This window comes from Gobio gobio (assembly GCF_949357685.1).
Source record: "Gobio gobio genome assembly, chromosome: 16".
Classification (NCBI taxonomy): domain Eukaryota; kingdom Metazoa; phylum Chordata; class Actinopteri; order Cypriniformes; family Gobionidae; genus Gobio; species Gobio gobio.
In genome coordinates this window covers 45,570,395-45,592,452 of record NC_137109.1, presented here as the reverse complement: position 1 = coordinate 45,592,452, position 22,058 = coordinate 45,570,395, and the positions used below count along the sequence as shown (strand labels likewise).

At 37.0% G+C, this 22,058-nt stretch overlaps 1 protein-coding gene across 10 annotated transcripts in view; it reads right to left on the bottom strand.

Moving 5' to 3' along the window:
* Positions 1 to 21,849, bottom strand: part of brd8b (bromodomain containing 8b) — a 31,004-nt gene extending 9,155 nt beyond the window's left edge. For 6 of the 10 annotated variants that reach the window (XR_013818107.1, XR_013818108.1, XM_079838212.1 and 3 more), the window contains exons 1-17: positions 21,765 to 21,832; positions 21,269 to 21,365; positions 15,711 to 15,780; positions 15,570 to 15,619; positions 15,113 to 15,235; positions 14,955 to 15,035; positions 14,392 to 14,456; positions 13,988 to 14,130; positions 13,716 to 13,907; positions 9,567 to 9,669; positions 9,150 to 9,275; positions 5,972 to 6,156; positions 4,274 to 4,765; positions 3,814 to 4,016; positions 3,639 to 3,731; positions 3,458 to 3,526; positions 1,895 to 2,177 (exon numbers count right to left, since the gene is read on the bottom strand). Coding sequence is in view for 8 of the 10 variants with exons in the window: in XM_079838212.1 (XP_079694338.1) it covers positions 1,895 to 2,177; positions 3,458 to 3,526; positions 3,639 to 3,731; positions 3,814 to 4,016; positions 4,274 to 4,765; positions 5,972 to 6,156; positions 9,150 to 9,275; positions 9,567 to 9,669; positions 13,716 to 13,907; positions 13,988 to 14,130; positions 14,392 to 14,456; positions 14,955 to 15,035; positions 15,113 to 15,235; positions 15,570 to 15,619; positions 15,711 to 15,780; positions 21,269 to 21,365; positions 21,765 to 21,783 (2,394 nt within the window). In the remaining 2 variants the exon portion in view is untranslated. Of the gene's footprint in view, positions 1 to 1,894; positions 2,178 to 3,457; positions 3,527 to 3,638; positions 3,732 to 3,813; positions 4,017 to 4,273; positions 4,766 to 5,971; positions 6,157 to 9,149; positions 9,276 to 9,566; positions 9,670 to 13,715; positions 13,908 to 13,987; positions 14,131 to 14,391; positions 14,457 to 14,954; positions 15,036 to 15,112; positions 15,236 to 15,569; positions 15,620 to 15,710; positions 15,781 to 21,268; positions 21,366 to 21,764 lie in introns of all 10 variants that reach the window. The other 4 variants (XM_079838214.1, XM_079838217.1, XM_079838211.1 and 1 more) reach the window with 2 other exon arrangements.
* Between the last annotated feature and the right edge of the window lie 209 nt (positions 21,850 to 22,058).

The following is a 22,058-nucleotide window of genomic DNA, read 5'->3' as shown; positions in this document are numbered from 1 at the left end:
ATTGCTTTTGTCATTTAAAATAAAATATTATATTATTGTGTGAGAGATTAATATTTTATTTTAACATAACTTCTTGTACTCAAACCAATACTCTGTGCACTAAAATGTCTCAATGTAGATTTTGGTGAGCTTAATAGGTACGTTTACCCTATTTAAATAAAGGTGACTTGACTTGATCTATCAGAAATCTATGTGGAGTGTGTGGAAACCAAACTGCAATCTCACGAAAACATATCCAGCCACATTTCAGCCCGAAAACAAAGGTACAGTGCATTCAGAAAGTATTTAGACTTGATTTGCTTATCACAAATCTGGTGCTTTGTCATTATGAGAAATGGTGTCTAGATGTGAAAAAAAAAAAAAAGAGTAAAGCATTTAACAAAATTGTAAAGAAATAAAAGGTGTCTAAATAATTTCTGAATGCACTGTATATTAGATATTTTCATGACATGTAAACTTAATTTCATTCTTCTCATTTCGGGGTAAAATATGACCCAAACAAGTTTTTGACAGGTTTCGTGAGATCTTGCAAAGTTACACGTTTATACAGAAAGTATTTGGACAGTGACACTTTTTCCTGCATTTCAGCATATTTGGATTTTAAATAAAACTTAGCTCAGGGACTAAGTGCTGAAATGACAATTTGAGCGCAACCATCCCATTAAGAGCCAGAAAATCAATTTGTGCAGATTACCTGTGAATATTTCAACAATGTTGTGTGCAGTTCGTGGTGGCAAATCCATTTTGAGTGTACTGTCGGCCATTAAGTCTGTAGCCTAAAGATATTATGAGTTATATTTCCTGATGATGCTTCAGTTTATGCTCTCTGGACTGAAATCAGGCCAAGTTGCTGGAAATGGCTATTTGGTGGCATTGTCAGTCGGTAGATGGAGGCAAATGGTTTTATCCAAGTAAAAATTATGTTTTCAGGACACTTTTGAATTCGTGCTGCTTCACCAGATACAGAAATAAGAGCCAGTCCCACAGCGTCATCCTCACAGATAAAGCTCCATGCTGTGGTGCACAGGAAGCTGAATTTCACTTTAACTTTCTTTGACTCTCGCTCTTCCTAAACCGTTTCACTGTCCACAACACTTCACCTCAGATGTCCACAGACTCTGATGTACTTTGATGTCCTGTCCTTGAGATGTTTGAAGCTTCTAACCTTGCTCTCTAAAAAAAAGTCCCAGTCTATATCCTTGAAAAGCATCAAGGATCTTGATTTGTTCTAGAGATGCAATGTTTCTTCACAACTGCACATGCTTTTCACTCAGCAGTCTAGTGTTCTTGTTAACTAAAACTACAATTATAAAAAATATCAAGAATTGAAATGAAGCTGGAATCAAATAATATATAAATATTAGATAAAAAAAAAAAATACATTTTTTCGAAAATCAGAAATGTTGCCATGGCAACTTACTGAAATAAATAAGTGAAATAAAAATGTATTCAAGCTAAAAAGAAATGTTCAATAAAATAATAATATAATAATAATAATTTTAAATATGAATAACTATAGAGTATATAAATAATACTAAAATAAAAAGACCTTCTAGTGGTCTTCCTGCTTCTTTGAGCTCTCTTTTGTCTCACTAAATGATCTGCTGTCATTTTTTATATCATGAAACGACCAGCTATACTGGCACAGACATTTTACTTTTATGTTCTAATGCACCAACAACAAACTAAATAGGAAATATATAAATATAATTTGTCAAGCCACTAAAAAACTATTAAATGTCACCGTGTGAAACACATTGTGTGATTGATGTGTCTCCTTACAGTGCTCACTGTTTGTGTTGATATTCCTCCAACCTTCTCCACAGCGTCTTGTTTCCACTCATGGTTTGTGTTTGTGTGTGTGTGTGTGTGTGTGTGTGTGTGTGTCTCTAACCTTCTCATTGGGGTCTTGTTTGCGGTTGGCTTCCCTTCCACGCAGACTCTTGGTGCTGATGCCCGATTCTGATGTTTGCATGATCAGCTGAGTGGCCAAGAACTGCTGGATCTGTTCCAGAACATCCCTCTGCATCTCCAGGGCCATGTGGTAGACGTCGTGATCCGAGCTGTTATACATCACCGCGTTCTGGAACATCAGCATGATGTCACGCTGGAACTCCGCCGTTGTGCGGATCTGCCCAGACTCAATGTTCTTCTTGATGGCCGACAGGTCCATTGGTCTGAGGAGGCAGAGAATTCAGAAAAAAACAGAAACATTATTAGCCAACAAAAAAAAACTGAAAATGCATTTAATTTTCTGGATTACAATTTTTCCCCCAAAAAAATTCTGGATTCCATTTTGAAATCTGTTTTATTTAATTTGTTCCGAAATTCCTTTTGATTTTTCCCAATTTACATGTTTTCTGGAATTTTTTTTTATTTTTCTGGACTTTGTTTTAATGGTTTAATTACATTTAAATAAACAAAAAGCATGTCTAATCAATTGAATTAACAAATCTTTAACAATTTAATAATTTGTAAAAAAATATATATTTTCTATAATACATTTTTGGAATTTTTTGGATTCCATTATAAAATCGGTTCCCCCCTCCCCCAAATTCAGTTTTATTTTACCCAATTTCCATGGTTTCCATTATAATTTTTGGGGATTTTGTTTTAAAGGTTTAATTAAATCGAAATAATCAAAAGAATGTCTAATAAATGTTATGCATAAAACATTTAACAATTTAATAATGTATTAAAGGAACACGCTGACTTTTTGGGACTTTATCTTATTCACCGTATCCCCCAGAGTTAGATAAGTCCATACATCCCATTCTCATCTCCGTGCCATAACTCTGTCTGACGCACCCACCGCTAGCCTAGCTTAGCACAAAGACTGGAGGTAAACGGCTGTAATATCATTGCGCTGCTGCACTCATGGTACGGCACAAAGTTCCTTGATTATTACGCAGGAATGAGAGAATAGTTCCTAGCCATGTCGGTCTTAGTACACAATGTAACTATACACATCACAAAATGTTGGCGTTATTTTCTCACTTATTGAGCAGAAGGCTAGTTGGAGCCGTTTACCTCCAGTCTTTGTGCTAAGCTAGGCTAGCGGTGGGTGCGTCAGACAGAGTTATGGCACGGAGATGAGAATGGGATTTAGGGACTTATCTAACTCTGGGGGATATGGTGAATAAGCTAAAGATCCAAAAAGTCGGCGTGTTCCTTTAACATTTTACAATGTTATGGCTCTATGAAATGTTTGATTTTTTTTTCTGTTTCTGGATTTATGATTTAATACAAATTATTATTATTATTATTCACAGACACTCATATCACAATTTAATTAATTGTACAGAAATACTTTTGATTAACTCATCCAAATGTTGCCATATTCAGTGATATTCAGTGTTATGCTGTAAATTCCATTTTTCTGACTAGATTCCTGTCACGTTTTGTGCATGGTGAAAATCATTGGATCATTATATTTCAAGCCGTCTAAGCTTGGTACCTGTGTACAATGCTGTGATAACCAGGGGCGATGTCATCAGACACAGGCTGCAGAAACACACTTGCATACCTGAAAAACAAAACGATAAATGATACACACATAATACACAAACTAATTTCTATCTAAAGGTCGGTGCTCATCCTATAACAGCAGCCGTGATAAGTATGATTTACAAGCTCACCTGTGATTGGCTGCTGCCCGCCACACCAGCATGATGGCCTTCTTCCAGATCTTCTGAGCCTGCAAGGCCTCTTGATCTTCACTACACATTGAGCTGAGAGAGAGAGAGGGAACTGTTAAAGGCAGATATAGGATACAAAAGTAAGTAGTGTATGCTAACACACACACACACTCACAACTGTGATGAAGCAGGGCTGCTGGCGGTGGAGTCTGCAGTAGTGTAGCGCTGAGAGTGACTGCCATATCCATCCTCACTCTCACTGGCAGGAGGATCAACCTCCGAGAGATATGGCCCCTCTCCGTCCCCGTCGCCACACTCTTTCATCTCCATTCCTTCATCCACATCCACCTCACTACCTGCATCCTCTTCCTTAACCTCCTTCAGCATGTGAAAGGGAAAAATTGAAAGGGGCAGGGCAATGTCAATGGTAACATGCTAAACCATAAAACTGTACTGTTTATGAGAAATATATATATTCTTTTTGTGTTCCACAGAAGAATGAAAGTAATATGGGTTTGAAAAAAAATAAAAAATAATGGGTGCTTCCTATAATAAAAATAGTAAAAAGAAATTTTACTGACCCTTCTTCTCTTACTGAAAACAAAATTTTAATTTGGCTGCTGTTTTGCTGATACCTTTGTGTCTTTCGCCGAGGCTGAGCTGTCCTCTGAGTCCAGATAGGGCGTCACTGTCTCTGGCTGAACCCAGTCCTCCCCCTCACACTTCACAGCTGGACTTGGGGTTCTGTTCTCCTGCTGTGTTTCCTCCATCCCACATTCTCCCTCTCCATCTCTCTCAGCCTCAGTCTTAATCTCAGGGTCCTGGCTCTGCTCTGCGTCAGGGGCGACAGGCGCCACACCTTCCCTTGTCACTTCGTCAACCGTTTCGGTTTCTGTAGCCTCCTCAACCAGAACCTCCATTTCTCCCTGCACACCCGCAGGGTCTGGGTCGCTCTGTGTGACCGCTGGGGCGGCGCTCTGCTGGACGATGGGCTCTGGTTCAGCTGCCTTAAAGGTCTGTGACTCCCAGGGGCTGGTGAGGGGGTGGCCCCCGACCGCTGGATCCTCACAGAGGGAGAGAGCCGCCTCCACTGCGGCTGCGTCCAGAGCCTCCACGGGGTCGTCCACCTGAGACAGAAGTATTTGATTACTTTGTTTCAGATTTGGCAATAGAAAGGAAGAGCTTTTCAACTATTTTCTGTTTAAGGAGTTTATAAAAAGCACTAGGTGGGTTTGGAGAGCTCTTGTAATTTGTTACATTTATAAATTGAAATACTAAATGCAACATTCTAAAAAAAACTTCATATGTAATTTAATAATTAAAAAAATAGTATATAAATAATAATAAAATAACACTGCTAATCTCATGTTCTCCCAGTTGAACAACAGAATGTTTTTGCTGAAAATGTCATTTTTAATCTTGATTTCTTTTTGTCTTACTATGTGCCACTCAATAACTTTAGTTAAAGGGTTAGTTCACCCAAAAAAGTTCTGGGAGTCTCCCATATATTGATAGCGGCTCCCTGATGCCCGCAAATTAGTTAAAATCTAGAGCGAGCGAGCAAGAGCGCGAATGCACACGGCAGAGAGGTAGAGGGAGCAAAAGACCTTGCGTGTGTGCGCTAGCGTGCCTCATGAAGCGCAAGCATCCTGATTGGCCTGTTTCGGTTAGTCAACCAATCAATTGTCAGTGTGGGTGGGCTTTTATCTCTTCTCCCGAACTGAATTAATCAGTTCAGTGTATCTAGAAACAGGAGCGCCATGGCAGAGGAAGAGTCCCCCAAAAAACAAAAGTATAAGACACATTTTACGCCAGACTACACGAAAGTGTAGCCCTGTCTTATAATCGTTAAACATAAAGACAATCTTGCACGCTGTACAATTTACATTTGGCGTGTATGTAAAGAGTTATTTTATTCATTCATTGTTCTGCTATATATTATATATTATATATATATATATATATATATATATATTCTACATTTCGGTATACAAATAAAGTCATGTTCTGTGGTGAAATGTCATGTCCTTTGGATACCTCCCTGAAATGACTTTTTGCAGGTTGGGATGTCTGAATTAATGACACAATTTTCCTTTTTGGATGAACTAACCCTTTAATGATTTAAATAAACATTGGAAATCTAGGATATAATGCTAAAATGGTGTAGATTATATGACTATTAACTTTCTTTGTTTTTTTTTTTTTCATTTTTAGACATTGTCAGCTTGTCTATTATAACCATTTATAGCAGTTAGTGAGGACAGGAGATGAAATGAAGTGATCACATCATCACAACTGTACACAGATGGTTGTATGTTTTTGTGTGTGCATACCTTCTCCTCTATGATTGCAATGATGTCCCCCACAGTCTCCAGGTCCAGTTCGTGGGCCATGTATGACACTGACACCACTGTGTCCTCCTCCACCAGCTCTGCCACTTTCCCCTCCACCTCCGCCGGCGTGGACGAACCTGCCATTACCGCCTCCGCTCCAGAACCTTCAGCGACAGCTGCGGCTCCTACACATGCCAACAAACACAATGCTTACTCTTACTATGGCTCATCTCTTTCATGGTGTGCTCGGAAGAAGTACTGATTATTCTTTTTGAGAGGAAAAACCACATCAATATTTTTAAATGCTGAATTTGGCTTAGGGGACAAAAACAAGAAAGGACGATTCTAAATGTCCACACACTTCTGGGGCCCCCAAAGATCAGTTTATTAGTACTAGTAACAGTACTACTTTAATAGAAATTATAAATGTATAAACTACCAAAGAGTAACAAATAAAATGGCTTATTTAACGTCAAATAATCTTAAAAAAAAAAAACTGTAGTCACTTAAAGGTTTCTATTGATAGATATATTTCTCACGTCAGTCTGTGCATCATGTTTTCACTGTGTTTTGGTTTCAATTTTGTGCGCGTGAGCCAGATAGATGTTCAAGGAGACGGAGACAAAAGCGCATCCTGTCGTTTTCTTCAGTTTTCAAAGGGATGACATTTGTAGTCATTTTTAATGTAGCTACTAGCGCTGGTAATCGATAAAAAAACCCGAATTCATCGAATTTTTTAATATTTTAAGTTTTTAATATTTTGATATTGTAATAATTTCAGTTACTCTCCAAATTAATGTAGAAACAATTTAAAGACATCATATTTTAAATATGTGTTGTAATGGCATGTTTTTATGAATGAAGGCCAGTAACTGATACTAATGTGTCTCTATGAAACATTAATGACGTTACATTACAGTATAACTGAAAGCTACCAATTTCAACATTTATGAGGCTTTAAAAAAAACTACTTTTAATTTAAGTTAACTTAAAACAATCTTTACATAAACCCATTATAATAAATGTTATTTTTACCTGTGGCCTTCCCTGTTAGACATATACAGAAATGTAATAGTTATCAAACACCTTTCTTAACTGCATGAATAATAAATTAAATATAGATTAATCATCATTAAAGCTACAATTTTCTCTGTTCCCGTTGTTCATTGATGAACATTAATGACAGGCATCATCAGTGCTCCTGTCACTTTAAGAACAGCCACTGATGAACATGACGTTATTTAAGACGTTATTTAACTACTTTAAGACTCCTAATGAGAATACTCAAAATCTGTGTTGTTGTTATTGTTTGTTCAAGAGCAAAAGAGAACTCGATGTGTGAGTGTGTGTGTCAGAATGTCCCTCGATTAGCTGACATGAGACACAACCAAACTGACACACACACACACACACACACACACACACACACACACACACACACACACACACACACACACACACACACACACACACACACACACACACACACACACACACACACACACACACACACACACACACACACACACACACACACACACACACACACACACACACACACACACACACACACACACACGACATTGACTTACAGCACGTTCTCTTGTGTCTTGTCGCGCTTGGAAGCATTTACATGAATAGGAGCGTGATCATATAATGCTTGGCAAAAATGGATATAAAAACGGGCGCTGCGTTATTTGCGTTAAATATTTTTAATGCGTTAAGCTGAAAAAATGAATCGCCCGCGTTAACGCATTAATTTGCCCAGCCCTAGTAGCTACACAAATTAAAATAGACACACTACTGTTTTGAATGATGTACTCTTCTGTATGACCATAAATAACAGAGTATTAAGTCGTTTCCACTGCTGAGGGAAAAATCCAAGTGATTGCGCCGGCGTGCCTCGCATGCGCGCATAATATGTCAGTTTCTAACTTCTAGCACTGCCAATTTGACATCGCAGCCTGTTCATTATCAAAATAAAATAGTCAACCAGATAAATAAATGCGGGCTTTATGTTCACAGCTGCCGAGCGTGAATTCCAGCACGACACTTCAGTTACCGGCCATAAAGTGCGAGATAAGCTGTGTAGCTAACAGCTGTGTTAAGATAGAAGTTTTAAACAATCAGTTTGCAAAGACTGTAAATCAACCAAAGCTCAGCTTTGGGAAGGGAAATATGCAGGTCAGGAAGGATAAGGTGACTGAGAGAAGAAAGAGAGAAGGTGATGGAGAGGAGAATCCGGTATTGTGCTATTTAACACAGATATAGCCTACATATACATCATTAAATTGCATACAACAAAATTGGATTGCTAGGTTGACTTTTATGTTTGGTGCGGTAGGGGGCCCAACCTCATATTCTTTCATAGGGCCCAAAATTGCTAGCGGTGCCCCTGCGGATGAGACTAACATCTCCATGTTTATTACAGAAGTGGGAGTGTGTGTGTTTTCTAGACGTGGGCATTAAGGAAGGTCATGTGCTGTGCCTGCATGCATCAAGTATGACGTATATGTTTTTTAATGAATAACTTATTGGTATAACTTTAATTTATTATTGAAAACCATATCTATAGAAGTGGCTGTTTATAATAAACACACATAAGTGTGCAGAGACATCTAAACAAGTATCCTGACACTGATTTTAAAATGGGCAGTCTTCACAGTTTCCGCGATTTGGCTCTATTTATTTTATTTTAAAAACCATCGGATACCATCCATATTAAAATGAAATGAAAGCAATTTTTACTGAGGTTGTGTGAGAGAAACACAGACATGGCAGATTCGGACAGGATTAACCAGTGAAACAAATTTCCCTAATGTTTTTCAGGGCTTTAGTGAGCATATGACACTTTTTCAAAAACATTTAAAAATCTTACCGATCACAAACTTTTGAATGGTAGTGTACACCTGGAGTTCAAAAATAAATGTATAAAAGTCTTCTGTATGAAAATACTTCTGAAGTTCTATATTAGACCCGCAGTTCTAGAACAAATCTGCAGTATTTCTTGTTATTATAGAACATAATCAGAAAAAACTCCAGCACTGTCAGATGTGATTGGATGAGGATAGGATGAACTACACATTGACACAAACAGGAAACAGATTGCCTGAGCAGAAACAGACTGACTGTCCTACAGAGAAAGTGCTGAAGAGAGGAAATCAGAGAGATCATAGACCTGTTTTAGGCACAGAGAGGTGGTCCGGGGCTGGGGGGACCACTGTGGGGGGCTTAGGGGGATCAGCACTGACAGGTTGCTGCGCTGGGGTGGAGCTCTCCAGCAGACGAGATAACGTAGGAGCATCTGACACAAAGACACACACACACATATAGCGCTACAAAACACACACTCTAAAGCCAAAGCTACTTTCCCATTACTCAAACTACACGGTAATAATGCAATACAGCGGGCGTGAAATCTAAAAGTTGCATGCAGGACGCAGTCAAAATGCAAATGAATAGCACTAAAAGAAATCAAAACCACAGCAAGCAGCATACCTTAAAATTCAGTTTGTTCACGGACACAGAAAATGTTTAACATTGAAGAGACGCACATTTAAAGCAAGCAGATAGAAGTGTGTTTTTTTGTGTTTACCTGCTGTGATATCCTGATTAACAGGCAGAGCGGTTGCAGAGGTGTGAAGCTCAATTCCATGAGATCCATTACTCAAACCTGTGGCCACATCGCCTTCAACCACCTGCCCGACACACCCACACACAATACGACAAATCCTTCACAAAATCTACAGACACATTCTCCACTTTTGATATTAGTCAAGGTTTCATAGATTAGTTGTACTCAGGGTTAAATAAAAAAATTATTCAAAACGTTAACTAAAAACATTGAAATAATATAAAATACTAGTATTAAATGAAAAACGAGAAGTGTTGTGTTGGCAAATAAGCTTATGTTTAGCACTAAAATATCAAACCGGAAATAAGTTTAAAAATATATATATATATATATATAAAAGCTGTTAAATGTTCATGTCTGCAGTTTAGTTAGTATAAATGGGCTGGTTGGACTATTTTACGTTTAGAATATTTTGAGCACCATGGAATCTTACTGGGAGACTTTCTTAACTTTATTTATAAGAAAATATGAATTAGACATAAAAGTAGGGTTGAGAAATAGAAAATGGGCCTGAGACATGACAGAAGCAAGCCTGTTTGCTGTGACATGCACCTTAATTCCAAAGGCTTAAACTTTGAGTGCTTTACAGCAGAGATGTTCACAAGTCTTTCATCTGGAGTCCGAGTCAAATCTGAGGTCTTTTGTCACGAATCCGAGTCGAGTCTCAAGTCATTTTATGTCTTACAAAAAAACCTCATATTTAAAAATCCAACTTTTTTTAAATTTAGACAAAATATATGACATTTCTATCATCAGTTTTGTTTGTAATAAAGGTCCTAAGATGTAAGGGATACACGCAAACAATTACGTTATAATCCATTAGAATGTAATTTAAAAAACAATTGTACTGGTGAGGTAAAATACGAGTAGTCATTTTCAATACAGTTGCTGAATGGACATAAGATGGCGGCAGTCACGTTTGTTACAGCGCTGTTATTGATGACAGATATTATCAGAAAATATCAAACCGCCGAACATTTCTAGTTGTTTCCAGTCAATAGAAAACTGTACGCATGCTGATTGCGATACGTTAAAATGTGCGCTTTAAGTAACAAATGGATTAACATCTTTCTATCTCTCTCTCGTAGTCACACATTAAGAGAGAGAAAAGCTGCGAAAAGATTGATAAAAGTAAAACGTAGTGCTAGGTTTAAAGGTTGAGATGTTTTAACACGCTGGCAATCCAAAAGAGCCACCCAGCTACACCACAGTAAAACAGCGAGCTGTGTGAGTTAATGTCACTAACCTTTGTGGATGCGATGTCTAATAAAGTGACTTTCCGGTGTCTTTAATTGTTTTTCCACACATTCTTTGTATCTAGCCGATCTGACATGGTTATACATCCAAATGTGAGAACATATGGCACGATGGATCTTGTCATGTTTAATGGGACTCTTATGACATTTCGAAGTTTACACGCAATACACGGACATCCATTATCAAATTCTATGACAAGGGTCCGATCTACGTACATGTGAAGCAGATTGGCTGGACAAATTCATTTTTTCAGTTTAACGCATTAAAAATATTTAACGCAATTAATGCAGCGTTCGTTTTTATATCCATTTTTGCCCAGCGTTACATGATCACGCTCTTATTCATTCAAATGCTTTTAAACCATCTAAGGCACACACACACGCGACGCACAGACAGACTCGCGTCAGTCTCGTGCACACATTGAGTTCTCTTTCGCTCTAGAACAAACAATAACAACAACACAGAGAATTTTGCCAAAACGCCAGTTGTGTCGAGAATTCTCATATTAGGAGTCTTAAATTAGTTAAATAACGTCTTAAATTAACTTAAAGAGTTGTGAGGAAATGAGACGCGCGGCACAGCGCATCAGATCCGCGTCATGTTCGGCAGCGGCCGATCTTTAAGTGACAGCTGCACTGATAATGTCATTAATGTTCATCAAAGAACAACAGGAACAGAGAAAATTGTGGCTTTAATGATGATTAACCTATGTTTAATTTATTATTCATGCAGTTAAGAAAGGTGTTTGATAACTATTACATTTCTGTATATGTCTAACAGGGAAGGCCACGGGTAAATATAACATTTTCATCCACGACGTATGTTGGTTGTTTGTTTTCTTTTTTCTTTCTCTATTCTCAGCTATCCTTCATTCTTAGGTTCATGATTTGTTGTTTTGAACATCAATCTTCATTTGTTCCTGAGTGACATCCCTCCCAAAGAACCAATCGGAGCTCGCCTTCCCTGTATAAAGACCCGGAAGTGACCAGAGGAAAAGAGGCGTGGTTTTCTCTTGTTTGTTTTGCTTGAGCGATGGGATAGTAGCATGTCACGTGACCTACATAATACAACACATTAGGTGTTGCAATTGTTTATATACACCAGGTAAGGAGCAGATTCTACCCCATGTATTTATGTTTGTTAGTTAGTGTAGCTTAGTTGTGTAGTGTTTACTTTTGTCTTTATTTCTTAGTTAGTTGAGAACTTTAAATAAGTTAGTGGATGTTTTGTTTTGTTGATTTCTTTGCTTTAGCACCGCTCATTGTCCCTTGCTTTTGTGTTCCGTGCTTTTGTTTCACTATATGTATATATATCTTCTGTAAATATTCCTTTCCTTGATCATTATTACTTTGTAAATCAATCGGGTGTTCACTTATGATTTTGAATTACTAAAAGACTTAAGTTCAAATCTGTCTCTGCCTGATTCATGCTATCACGTAATTTATCAGTAACTGAACCAGTTCATTTACTTTATTTACATTTATTTTTCCTTAACACATTACTGACCCTATTACTCCTAGACATTTATTTCTTTTTAATAGGGAGACGTAACAAACACAAATATGCTGCATAAAATATGCTGTCTTTAAATTGTTTCTACATTAATTTGGAGAGTAACTGAAAATAATACAATATCAAAATATTAACTATTACAGAAAAAATGTGATTAGTTTTTTTTTTTATCGATTTCCAGCACTAATTATAACATTCAAATAAAGCTACATTTTAGGGCGTTTTCACACCTACCTTGTTTGGTCCGGATTTTCGGACTTTTCAGTTTGGTCCGAATCAAAATTGCAGGTGTGAAACCTCCCCCGTACCACGGTCCGGACCAAACTGACGAAATTTGGTCCGACGAAAAGAGGTTGTCTCGTTCCGGATCAAACTGAACAAAGGTTTGGTTCGTTTCTAGTGTGAAAGCATTTTCTGTATGGTTCGGACTTTCAGACCATTTACAGGAAGTTCCTGTTTATGTTTAAATATTATAACGTTATTTTTAAATTCAATCTAGGCTACATTGATTATGAAAAGTTAAAATATGCGCAATATGTCAGTAGACAGAAAGTCAGAAATAATTTTGAACTAAATTTTGAATGATTTTGCCTAGAAAGCATTTCTTTAATGGGAATTTCATTTTGTATAAATTGTATCTTAATTTTAATCAACGTTTAATCAGATAATTGCCTGGATTTAATAAATAAGAAGCAAATAGTCTATACCAGACAATAATCACGGGAGCGATCACATGCTTTGCACATTTACTGGAGCGGGTCTCAAATAAACCGAAACTCAGCAGCTACTTGCCTCACAAACATGTGAAATATGTGTATATAAAGCTCGAAATGTCCACTTTTAAACGTAACGAATAAAAAAATAGTCAAGCAATGCACACTGTTCAATAGTGGCAACGATATGCGTCTGTTCTTTCAACTTGCCAAAGACGCTGACGTCAGACGCACGTCCGTTTACAAACCAATCAATGTCCAGATGTCGCCCACATAGATGATGACGAGTGGACGCAAGTGCGTCATGTAAAGTTCTTTAGTCCGCTCACATAATTGCAATGTGAAACCAAACCAAAACTAACCGAATATATAAAAAGTATCAAAACATGAACTTCGGTTCGGACCTTGGTGCGGACTTTCAGGTGTGAAAACGCCCTTAATTTAGGATAAATAAGGATTAAAGACTTGAGTTGTTTTAAAAAATATTTACATGTCTTTTTTTTTTTGTCGAATCAAGTCTGAAGTCATATCAGGTCGAGTCCCGAGTCATGTCTGAAGTCTCATAAAATGCGATTCCGAGTCACTAACTCGAGTGCCCATCTCTGCTTTACAGTATTACCCCACTCACCAGTCTAGAGCTGGCAGCGATGAGGCTGCCCTTCTTCAGCAATTCAGACAGCAGCGGGGAGGGAGGTGGTGTGGCTTTCGGGGCGAGGTGTTTCTTCTGTGGGGAGTCGTCCACTAGAGTGCCCAACCCTGACTCTTTAGGCCCTGAACCCGTGACCTCTGACACAGGCATGAAGACGGTCACTCCTTGAGCCTAGACAAAGAAATCATGATTTTGACCCCTTAAAGTCAGTTTCAAGTAAAAAGGTTCATAAAACAGAAACAGGAACTCACCATGGGACTAGCACAGGATTCCTCCGTCATTGGCTGCGATGTGTCTGGCTGCGAGACTTCCATGCTGGGAGAGCTAGCACCAGGTGGAGAACGTACCGTCACACTGGGGACTCTCTTTGGTGTGTTTTTAGCTGCCTGACGAACTGGAGAGAGAGAGAAATAAAAATAAGTTCATCATTATGCAAAATAAACAATATTTCACTGGCAGCAATAAGCCCAAAGTAATAAAAACTGAAAATTCTTAGTATTAAAAATGCAATATATCTGCAATAAGCTGCATGTTAAACTAATCTCATTTGAAAATACATTAGCAATATGTGGAACTGCTAAACTAATATAATTTAAAATAACTTTTATTATGGAGGCATTAACTTTTAAAAGTGCTGAGCGAATGCAAATCTCACCCTGATAGGCCGCCTCAGTTGCCCTCTTCTTCTGCTCCGCCTCCTCCTCTTCCTGCTTCTTCTTTCTGAAAAGCATGAGAACACACAAGCCCATGAGAACACACACAATGGCAGATTTGTATTGAATTTTGATGATTGAATTAGATGACAGGTAAGAAAATGCTTTCTCTGTGTTCAGGTTTGACTGTATTCATAATGCAAATCAACATAACTTCAAATGAAAATCTAAACTTTGACAAAAAACAGTCATTGACAAAGTCCAAATAAATACAGTATGTATGTATAATATAATAATGTACAAATACATAATACACAAAACCCAATTTAAATATTTATGTCTTAATATATAGACATGGTTCATAATTTAGAGGTGAATTTTGTTTTATACCTGGTCATTTCTGAATATCCCTGAGTGTTAACAATGTGACATTAAATTAAATCTCTACAAGAGTGGTTGAAACTGGATCATGCTGAAAGGCTTTTCAGAAAATGAAAGGCTAATTCTTAGCATAAAGAGCCAGAAATGACAGCACAGATGTGAAAACAGTACAGACTTGTCTTACAGCTCTATCTCTGCCCACAGCTCCTCCAGTTTAGTGTCCATATGACCTGTCTGGATTAAATCCACCTCTTTCTTCAGTTTCCTGAAGGAACAGAACAAATGTATCAGATGTGAGTGGCAGATATAGACAGTGAGAGGGAGAAGGAGGTGGAAGCATACCTGTACTTCTCCTGTGTGTCTTTGATCAGCCTCTTGAGCTCCTCGATTCTCTCTGCTGTCAATCTACGGACGATCACGTCCTCAATGGTCTCGACCACCTCCCCTTTCTCACCCCGCTTACGTCTGCAGGGAAATCACATGCCAAACTCGCCAATGAACTTGTGAATGATGTGAATGAGATGCTTTCGGTTGCAATGGTAACAATGATTCTACAACATGCTAACTGACAAAAATAATCGCGTGATGCCTAAATACACAAAGTCAGTGAAAAGCCATAAACGGCTTCTCCAAATATTTACTGCTTTCAATGCACAAATAAAAAGTACATAATCTTTGCTGATTATTGTTTTTCATTGTGCACAGACCAGATGATTTGAGGACTAGAACATTTAACTCTTTTGGGTTTTGCGAGAACAATGGCAAGACTTAATAAAGACGGAGAGAGAGAATCACTTACTTTGGGGCCTCTGTGGTTTCCAGCAGCTCAGAATATTGGGAGGCACAATGCTGCAGAGGTCATATTGACACATTAAAACATAATTCAATCAGCAGATCACTAATACTGATATAATGACTCACAGTCACTAATATGAATTACCTTCTGGGAGAACCAGTCAGGGGGTCGTCCAGACTCTGAGAAGGGCTTGATGGCTCTGCTTACAGACACCCTGACAAAAATATAACAGTGTATCAGACACATTCGACAGTAACGCATTATATTAAATAATAACATTGTTGCACTTTGGGTACTAACTATCTAAACTATGTTTAAACAATATCATGATGTGAAGTGAAAATGAAATGTGTAACATTCTGCATTACAGTACGTACAGGTCAATAATCAAATTTGTAACTTTTTTTTTTCCCCCAAGCAGAAAATTATCTTTGGAACCTTTTTTAAATCTGAATCTCTTTAAAGTATGTTCATAAAATAATATGCAATGAAAAACAATAACATAAAAAAAAATTCATTTTCACAAGGGGTTCCCATTGTGAGTATTTACATATAATTAATGTAATGATCTGTTAAGCCATGTTTGCTGATTTTCATAACAAAAAGCAATGAATTTGCAATTAAGATGTTTATTTATAATTAATACATTATCAATTTGATTAGAAATGATCATAGACATTTTATTATTAGAAATACTATTATTGCAATAATCATAATAAAGCCCATTAAAATGAAAATGTGTATCAGATTTTACAAGCTAATCAGTAAGCAAAATAAACTCTATTTAACCCAAAGTATCAAAAAGGAGATTTGGTATTATTAAAATGTGCAATAAGCTACATTGCTTATGTCAAACTAATATATATATTAGTGCTGTCAACATTAAGGCATGCAATTAATTTAAAGTTAATTACAGAAGTACGTGAAGCTGCGTCATTAACATAATTTTCGTCACGCATTAGATGATGTTAGAAGTCGGGAGTTTATCACAATCACACTGAGCATCTACAAGCAGCTATAACCCTGGAGGAGGAAATGTCCATTCTAACATTCATGTTCGTGATCAGGTCATTTAAAGCCGTTGAACTCTGGGAAAGTTTTCAGTGATCCAGTAATTTAATTTATTCAAACAGTCCAAAACAGCGCTCATGTAAAGAAGGTCAGGCTGATCACATCAGACATATCAGAGAGAACAGAGACTCACATCGCGTTTTTAGTGAAATGTTCGTTCCAGTGTGTGCTTTGCTTTAAAACACGAGCTCTGTCGTATTCTGCGATTGTTTCCGAAGAGCGCAATTTGGTGACATACCGGAGTCTAGGGCTGCACAATATATCGAAATATCGCAAATGTTCATATCGCGATATGCATAACGCAACGGCACGCAATATCTGATTGCTTTTAATAGGCTACTTCAACATTGTGAAAAGTGTACATTTTAGGTTGACGCATATAGCAGAGAATAGACTGGGCACACGACTGTTACTTATGTGACTTGCTTGGCATTAAAAAGAGTTATTAAACGCAACAACTTGCGAAAAACAACTCCTTGCAGTCTCGCTCTGTCTGCTGTCTGACACACACACACCGAGACATACGCACAAGCCGCCTCTCTGAAAGCGTGTGATCCCTTCAGTTCTGTTCTCGAACTGTCAAATACACACAGAGTTATGTCAAAATGGCTGTCTTGATGAGTATTCACAGTCGGTTATGCTTTAAGTGAACGATATCAGCTGGGGAAAGAAACCGAATGCATGTCAGGATCTGTGCATTAGGTCTTAAAGTGACAGCCTGCTAATTAGGGCTGTGCGATATTGAAGAAAAATGCGATAGGCAATAACTTGTTAAATAATGCGATATTCGATATGCGATACGATATTGCTTTAAGTGTATAAAATCTATTTAAATTATATTAAAACAATTATTTAAAAACTGAGAATGATACCGTTTTAGCAAAAATTAATGTTACAAATCTGAAAATATAATTTTTTACATCAATGTAAACAAAACAAAAAATGTAATGCCAATATTTAAATTCCAAAAACTCTTTGCTTGACTTAGTAATAACATATACTTATATCAACCTAAAACTTAACATCAAGAACATCCAGATAAACAAAGACACCTGAACTAGGGGTGGACGATTAGTTTTGTTATTTTAATTTTTGTTATTAAAAATAAGAACTAAAAACAGTAGTCTTCCCATGAATTAAATATACACGGATACATAATAAAGCTACAAACATTATTCAGGGTTATACTCATCAAGACAGCCATTTTGACATAACTGTGTGTGTATTTGACAGTTTGAGTGCGTAACAAGGCACGAAACAGAACTGAAGGGATCACACGCTTTGAGAGAGGCGACTTGTGCGCACGTTTCGGTGTGTGTGTCAGACAGCAGACAGCGCGAGACTGCAAGGAGTTGTTTTTCACAAGTTATTGCGTTTAATAACTCTTTTTAATGTCAAGTCGAGTCACATAAGTAACAGTCGTGTGCCCAGTCTATTCTCTGCTATATGTGTCGACCTAAAATTTACACTTTTCACAATGTTAAAGTAGCCTATTAAAATCATTCAGATATTGCGTGCCCTTGCGATATGCATATCACAATATGTACATTTGCGATATTTCGATATATTGTGCAGCCCTACTGCTTATACAGTAAACCTGCTAATGCAGTAAACCTGCTTATACAGTAAACCTGCTAATGCAGTAAACCTGCCGCTGTCTGTCAAACAACAAAAGAACAAGAGAAAATCGCTCAGTGCTCTTGGCTGAATAACCTTTGTAGCTTTATTATGTATCAATGTATATTTAATGTTAATTCATGTAAAGACTTAAAATTAAGATAACAAAAATAATCGTCCACCCCTAGTTCAGGTGTGTTTGTTTACCTGGATGTTCTAGAAGTTAAGTTTTAGGTTGATATAACTATACATTACCAAGTCAAGCAAAGAGTTCTTGATATTTAAATATTGCCATTACAATTTTTTGTTTGTTTACATTGATGTAAAAATTATATTGTCAGATTTGTGACATTAATTTTTGCTAAAACACTGCTTGTCATTTTCAGAAGTTGTAGTGATGCTTTATTTTCCCAGAAAGAATGTGAAGCACATAAATGGTATCATTCTCAGTTTTTAAATATAATTTAAATAGATTTTACTCACTTAAAGCCATATCGTATCGCATATTGCATTATTTAACCAGGTATTGCATATCGCATTTTTCTTCAATATCACACAGCCCTACTGGAGTCATACAGTAAGCGCGTGAGTGTCTGTTATATTGATGCACAAAGAACAAACCGTGTATGTGCGCGCTACAGATCTCACGCTGCATTCATGTACAGACACACATTCGCGTTGTTTCCACACACACACACTCAGGAAGGATAATGTTTGATTTGTCATGTGTACGTTGTTGTGATTAGTAATCGTAGGTTTATGCTGTCAAATCGGTTGATTGTTCGGTATCATAGCTTGACATCTAATATGAAAATCTTGTTGTTGTTGCTCTGTTCACACACTATACACTGTGAATTCTGAAACGTTTTTTCTGTAATGTTTTCTTCATGGGTGCTTAGGTGTGTATAAGGGGTGTTTATTATATAATATAATTATATGGACTTCTTATATTTGGTGTCATTTTGGAGTCTCCAATAATCCTTGAAGCCTGCAGAAACAACAGTTTTGTGAGAATCACCCTTCAATCTGATTGTTTACTGTGGATATAGCAAATTATGACAAAAGGAATGTGTTTAATGAGATAAATGGAGTATGCTTAATTTCACGACAAGTGTGCGATTAATCCCACAAACAAAGGTGTGATTAAATCACCATTAAAATTAATATATTGACAAAATTAATATATTGACAGCCCTAATATATATTATATATATATATATATATATATATATATATATATATATATATATATATATATATATATATATATATATATATATATATATATTTTAACTTCGACATCGCGATGTGCACGTGAGCGATAGTCACATCGCCGGAACTGTAGCACCGGGCTAGCACACAGTAAGCACGAGTTTGTTGTATGGCTTGTTGCTGGGGTGACATGCACGTTCCGCGTGCCTGCACAGTGATTGGTCCGCTGTGCCGCTGCTCACCGCTCACAGCCAACATTCACTGCTAAAACTGCGCGACGAAGAGGATCCGCCGCAACAAAAAAAAAGGATTTCGTACCAAAAAGAAAGTCCGAGATCGTCTATTTGGGACTTTTTTGCCAAAAAAAGGAGGATGTTGACCAAAAAGAGGTACTTTGCATGAAGTGTCATAAAGTTGTGGCCACAAAACAAGTAAACACCACCAATTTGTCTGGTCACTTAAAACGGCACCACAAAGCTCTTTACGACGAATACAAAGTGAAATCTGGATGTCAACCAAAACAAACAAATATTTGTGATGCCTTTGCCAGTGAACCTTACCAGAAAGGCTCTCAACGACAGAAAGAAATAACAGACGCAATAACGTTTCATAAGATATGTGCCATGATTATGATGATGACCAACACCGTTTTACTTTGGCACTTTTGCTAAGAAAGGTTGACTTAAAAACAAAAGATTGTGAACCAAAATGCTTATAAGTTGTTTTATAAAAAATATATTTATTTTAAGTTATATTGTTGTAAACCAATCAGGGGGGTTTGTGTAAAGCTGCTGTGTTCTGCTTTTGTGTTTACAGAAATGTTCTAATTTTGGAATAAAACATTTTTGTCACTTGTAATGAAGCTTGCTTATTAGTGAAATTATTAATAGCATGGAATAGTAATTATTGACTTTAGCCTGGATTGATGGCTCTCAATATCGCAATATATATCGTTGGGGAAAAAAAATATCACAATGTCATTTTTTTTACAATATCATGCAGCCCTAATTAATATATATATATATAAATAGTGTATATAAAAATTTATATAATATTAAATATATATGTAATAAAAAAACGTCAGCAAAATTATGCACCTCTAATTTATTATTGTGAAAACATTATCAATTAAGTTATAAATATTAATATTCAATTTATTTTTAAGAATTACTAAGAAAAATATCAGCAATGTACTTTAAAATGATCCCAATTCATAAACACTATTTAACCCTGAGTAATAAAAAAGAGATTTCTCAACAAAAAAAAGAAACTAAATTATAGGATATAATTATGACTAAAACATTATCTATTAAATTATAAATATTCATATACAATTTATAATTAAGAATTACTAGAAAAAATACCAGTAATTTATTGTAACGTGATTCCAATTCAGAAATATTCAAATAAACATTAGACGTGTGAATTAATTAATGCAAATTACACCAAGTAAATTAGATTATTTTGGGTGCCCCCACAGAACGCCCCAGGTCAGCTGACGACCCCGAATGCTTCCAAGGGGGATTCGCTCAGATGGTAGAGCGCTCGCTTAGCATGCGAGAGGTAGCGGGATCGATGCCCGCATCCTCCAATCACTGTTTTACGCCTGAATCATAATCAACATCACTGTCACAATCATTTCTGCTGGTAAAAGACCATTTTATTAGGTGAACCGCAATGCCCACATATATTAAGAAAAGACCCACAACACACACACACTGCCACTGGGTAAAGCTCGGAATTATTAAACATTGTTAAATTTTACAGTTCTATGATCATGAGTGTTAATTATTAATTCTTACCAGTTCTGATCGCCGCTTCTCATCACTGAGGAGGCGAGACAGAGTTTCTCCCGAATGGACCAGGGCTCGGTCGGACCCAGAGACATCATCTTGTGTTCTACAGAGACAGTTATGCGTTCAAAATACGATTTTTTTTAAAGCTGTATTTTAATTTACAACAAATGTGTCGACAAATTGAAATAAAATAGGCTAATCACTCGTGTAATATGACCTTAGTGACTTGTTTAAAACAACACGAAGCATTTATTAATACATATAGAGAACTTAAATAGCACATTGTTCAAGAATAGAAATACATTTTTTGACAATGTAAACATAGATCGTCTTTGTTATCATGGAGCCAGTTAGCGCAACAGCTATATTGCTCACTCCCGCGTTATTAAGAGCATTAGATGCTCTACTCACATATCATCAAATACCTCGGAATTCAAAGTACAAAGTGGTTTGATTTCGGACTGTATTGTTAATCTTTTTTATGAAATAAAATAACACTTACTTCCCACCCCGCTCGACATTTTCGCATATGCGAAACAGGCCGCGCGGCTCGTTCTACTCACTTCCGCCGGTACTATTGTAGTGTAACACTCATGAGGGTGTCGCACACATATGTGTCCGCCACCACAAGACTACTTCAGAGGGGGATTAGCTCAGATGGTAGAGCGCTCGCTTAGCATGCGAGAGGTAGCGGGATCGATGCCCGCATCCTCCAATTATTTGACTAATTTTTAAAAGTTTAATTAGGTCACACAAAAGTATCCAAGATCAAGTCATTTGTGATTATTTTAACTAC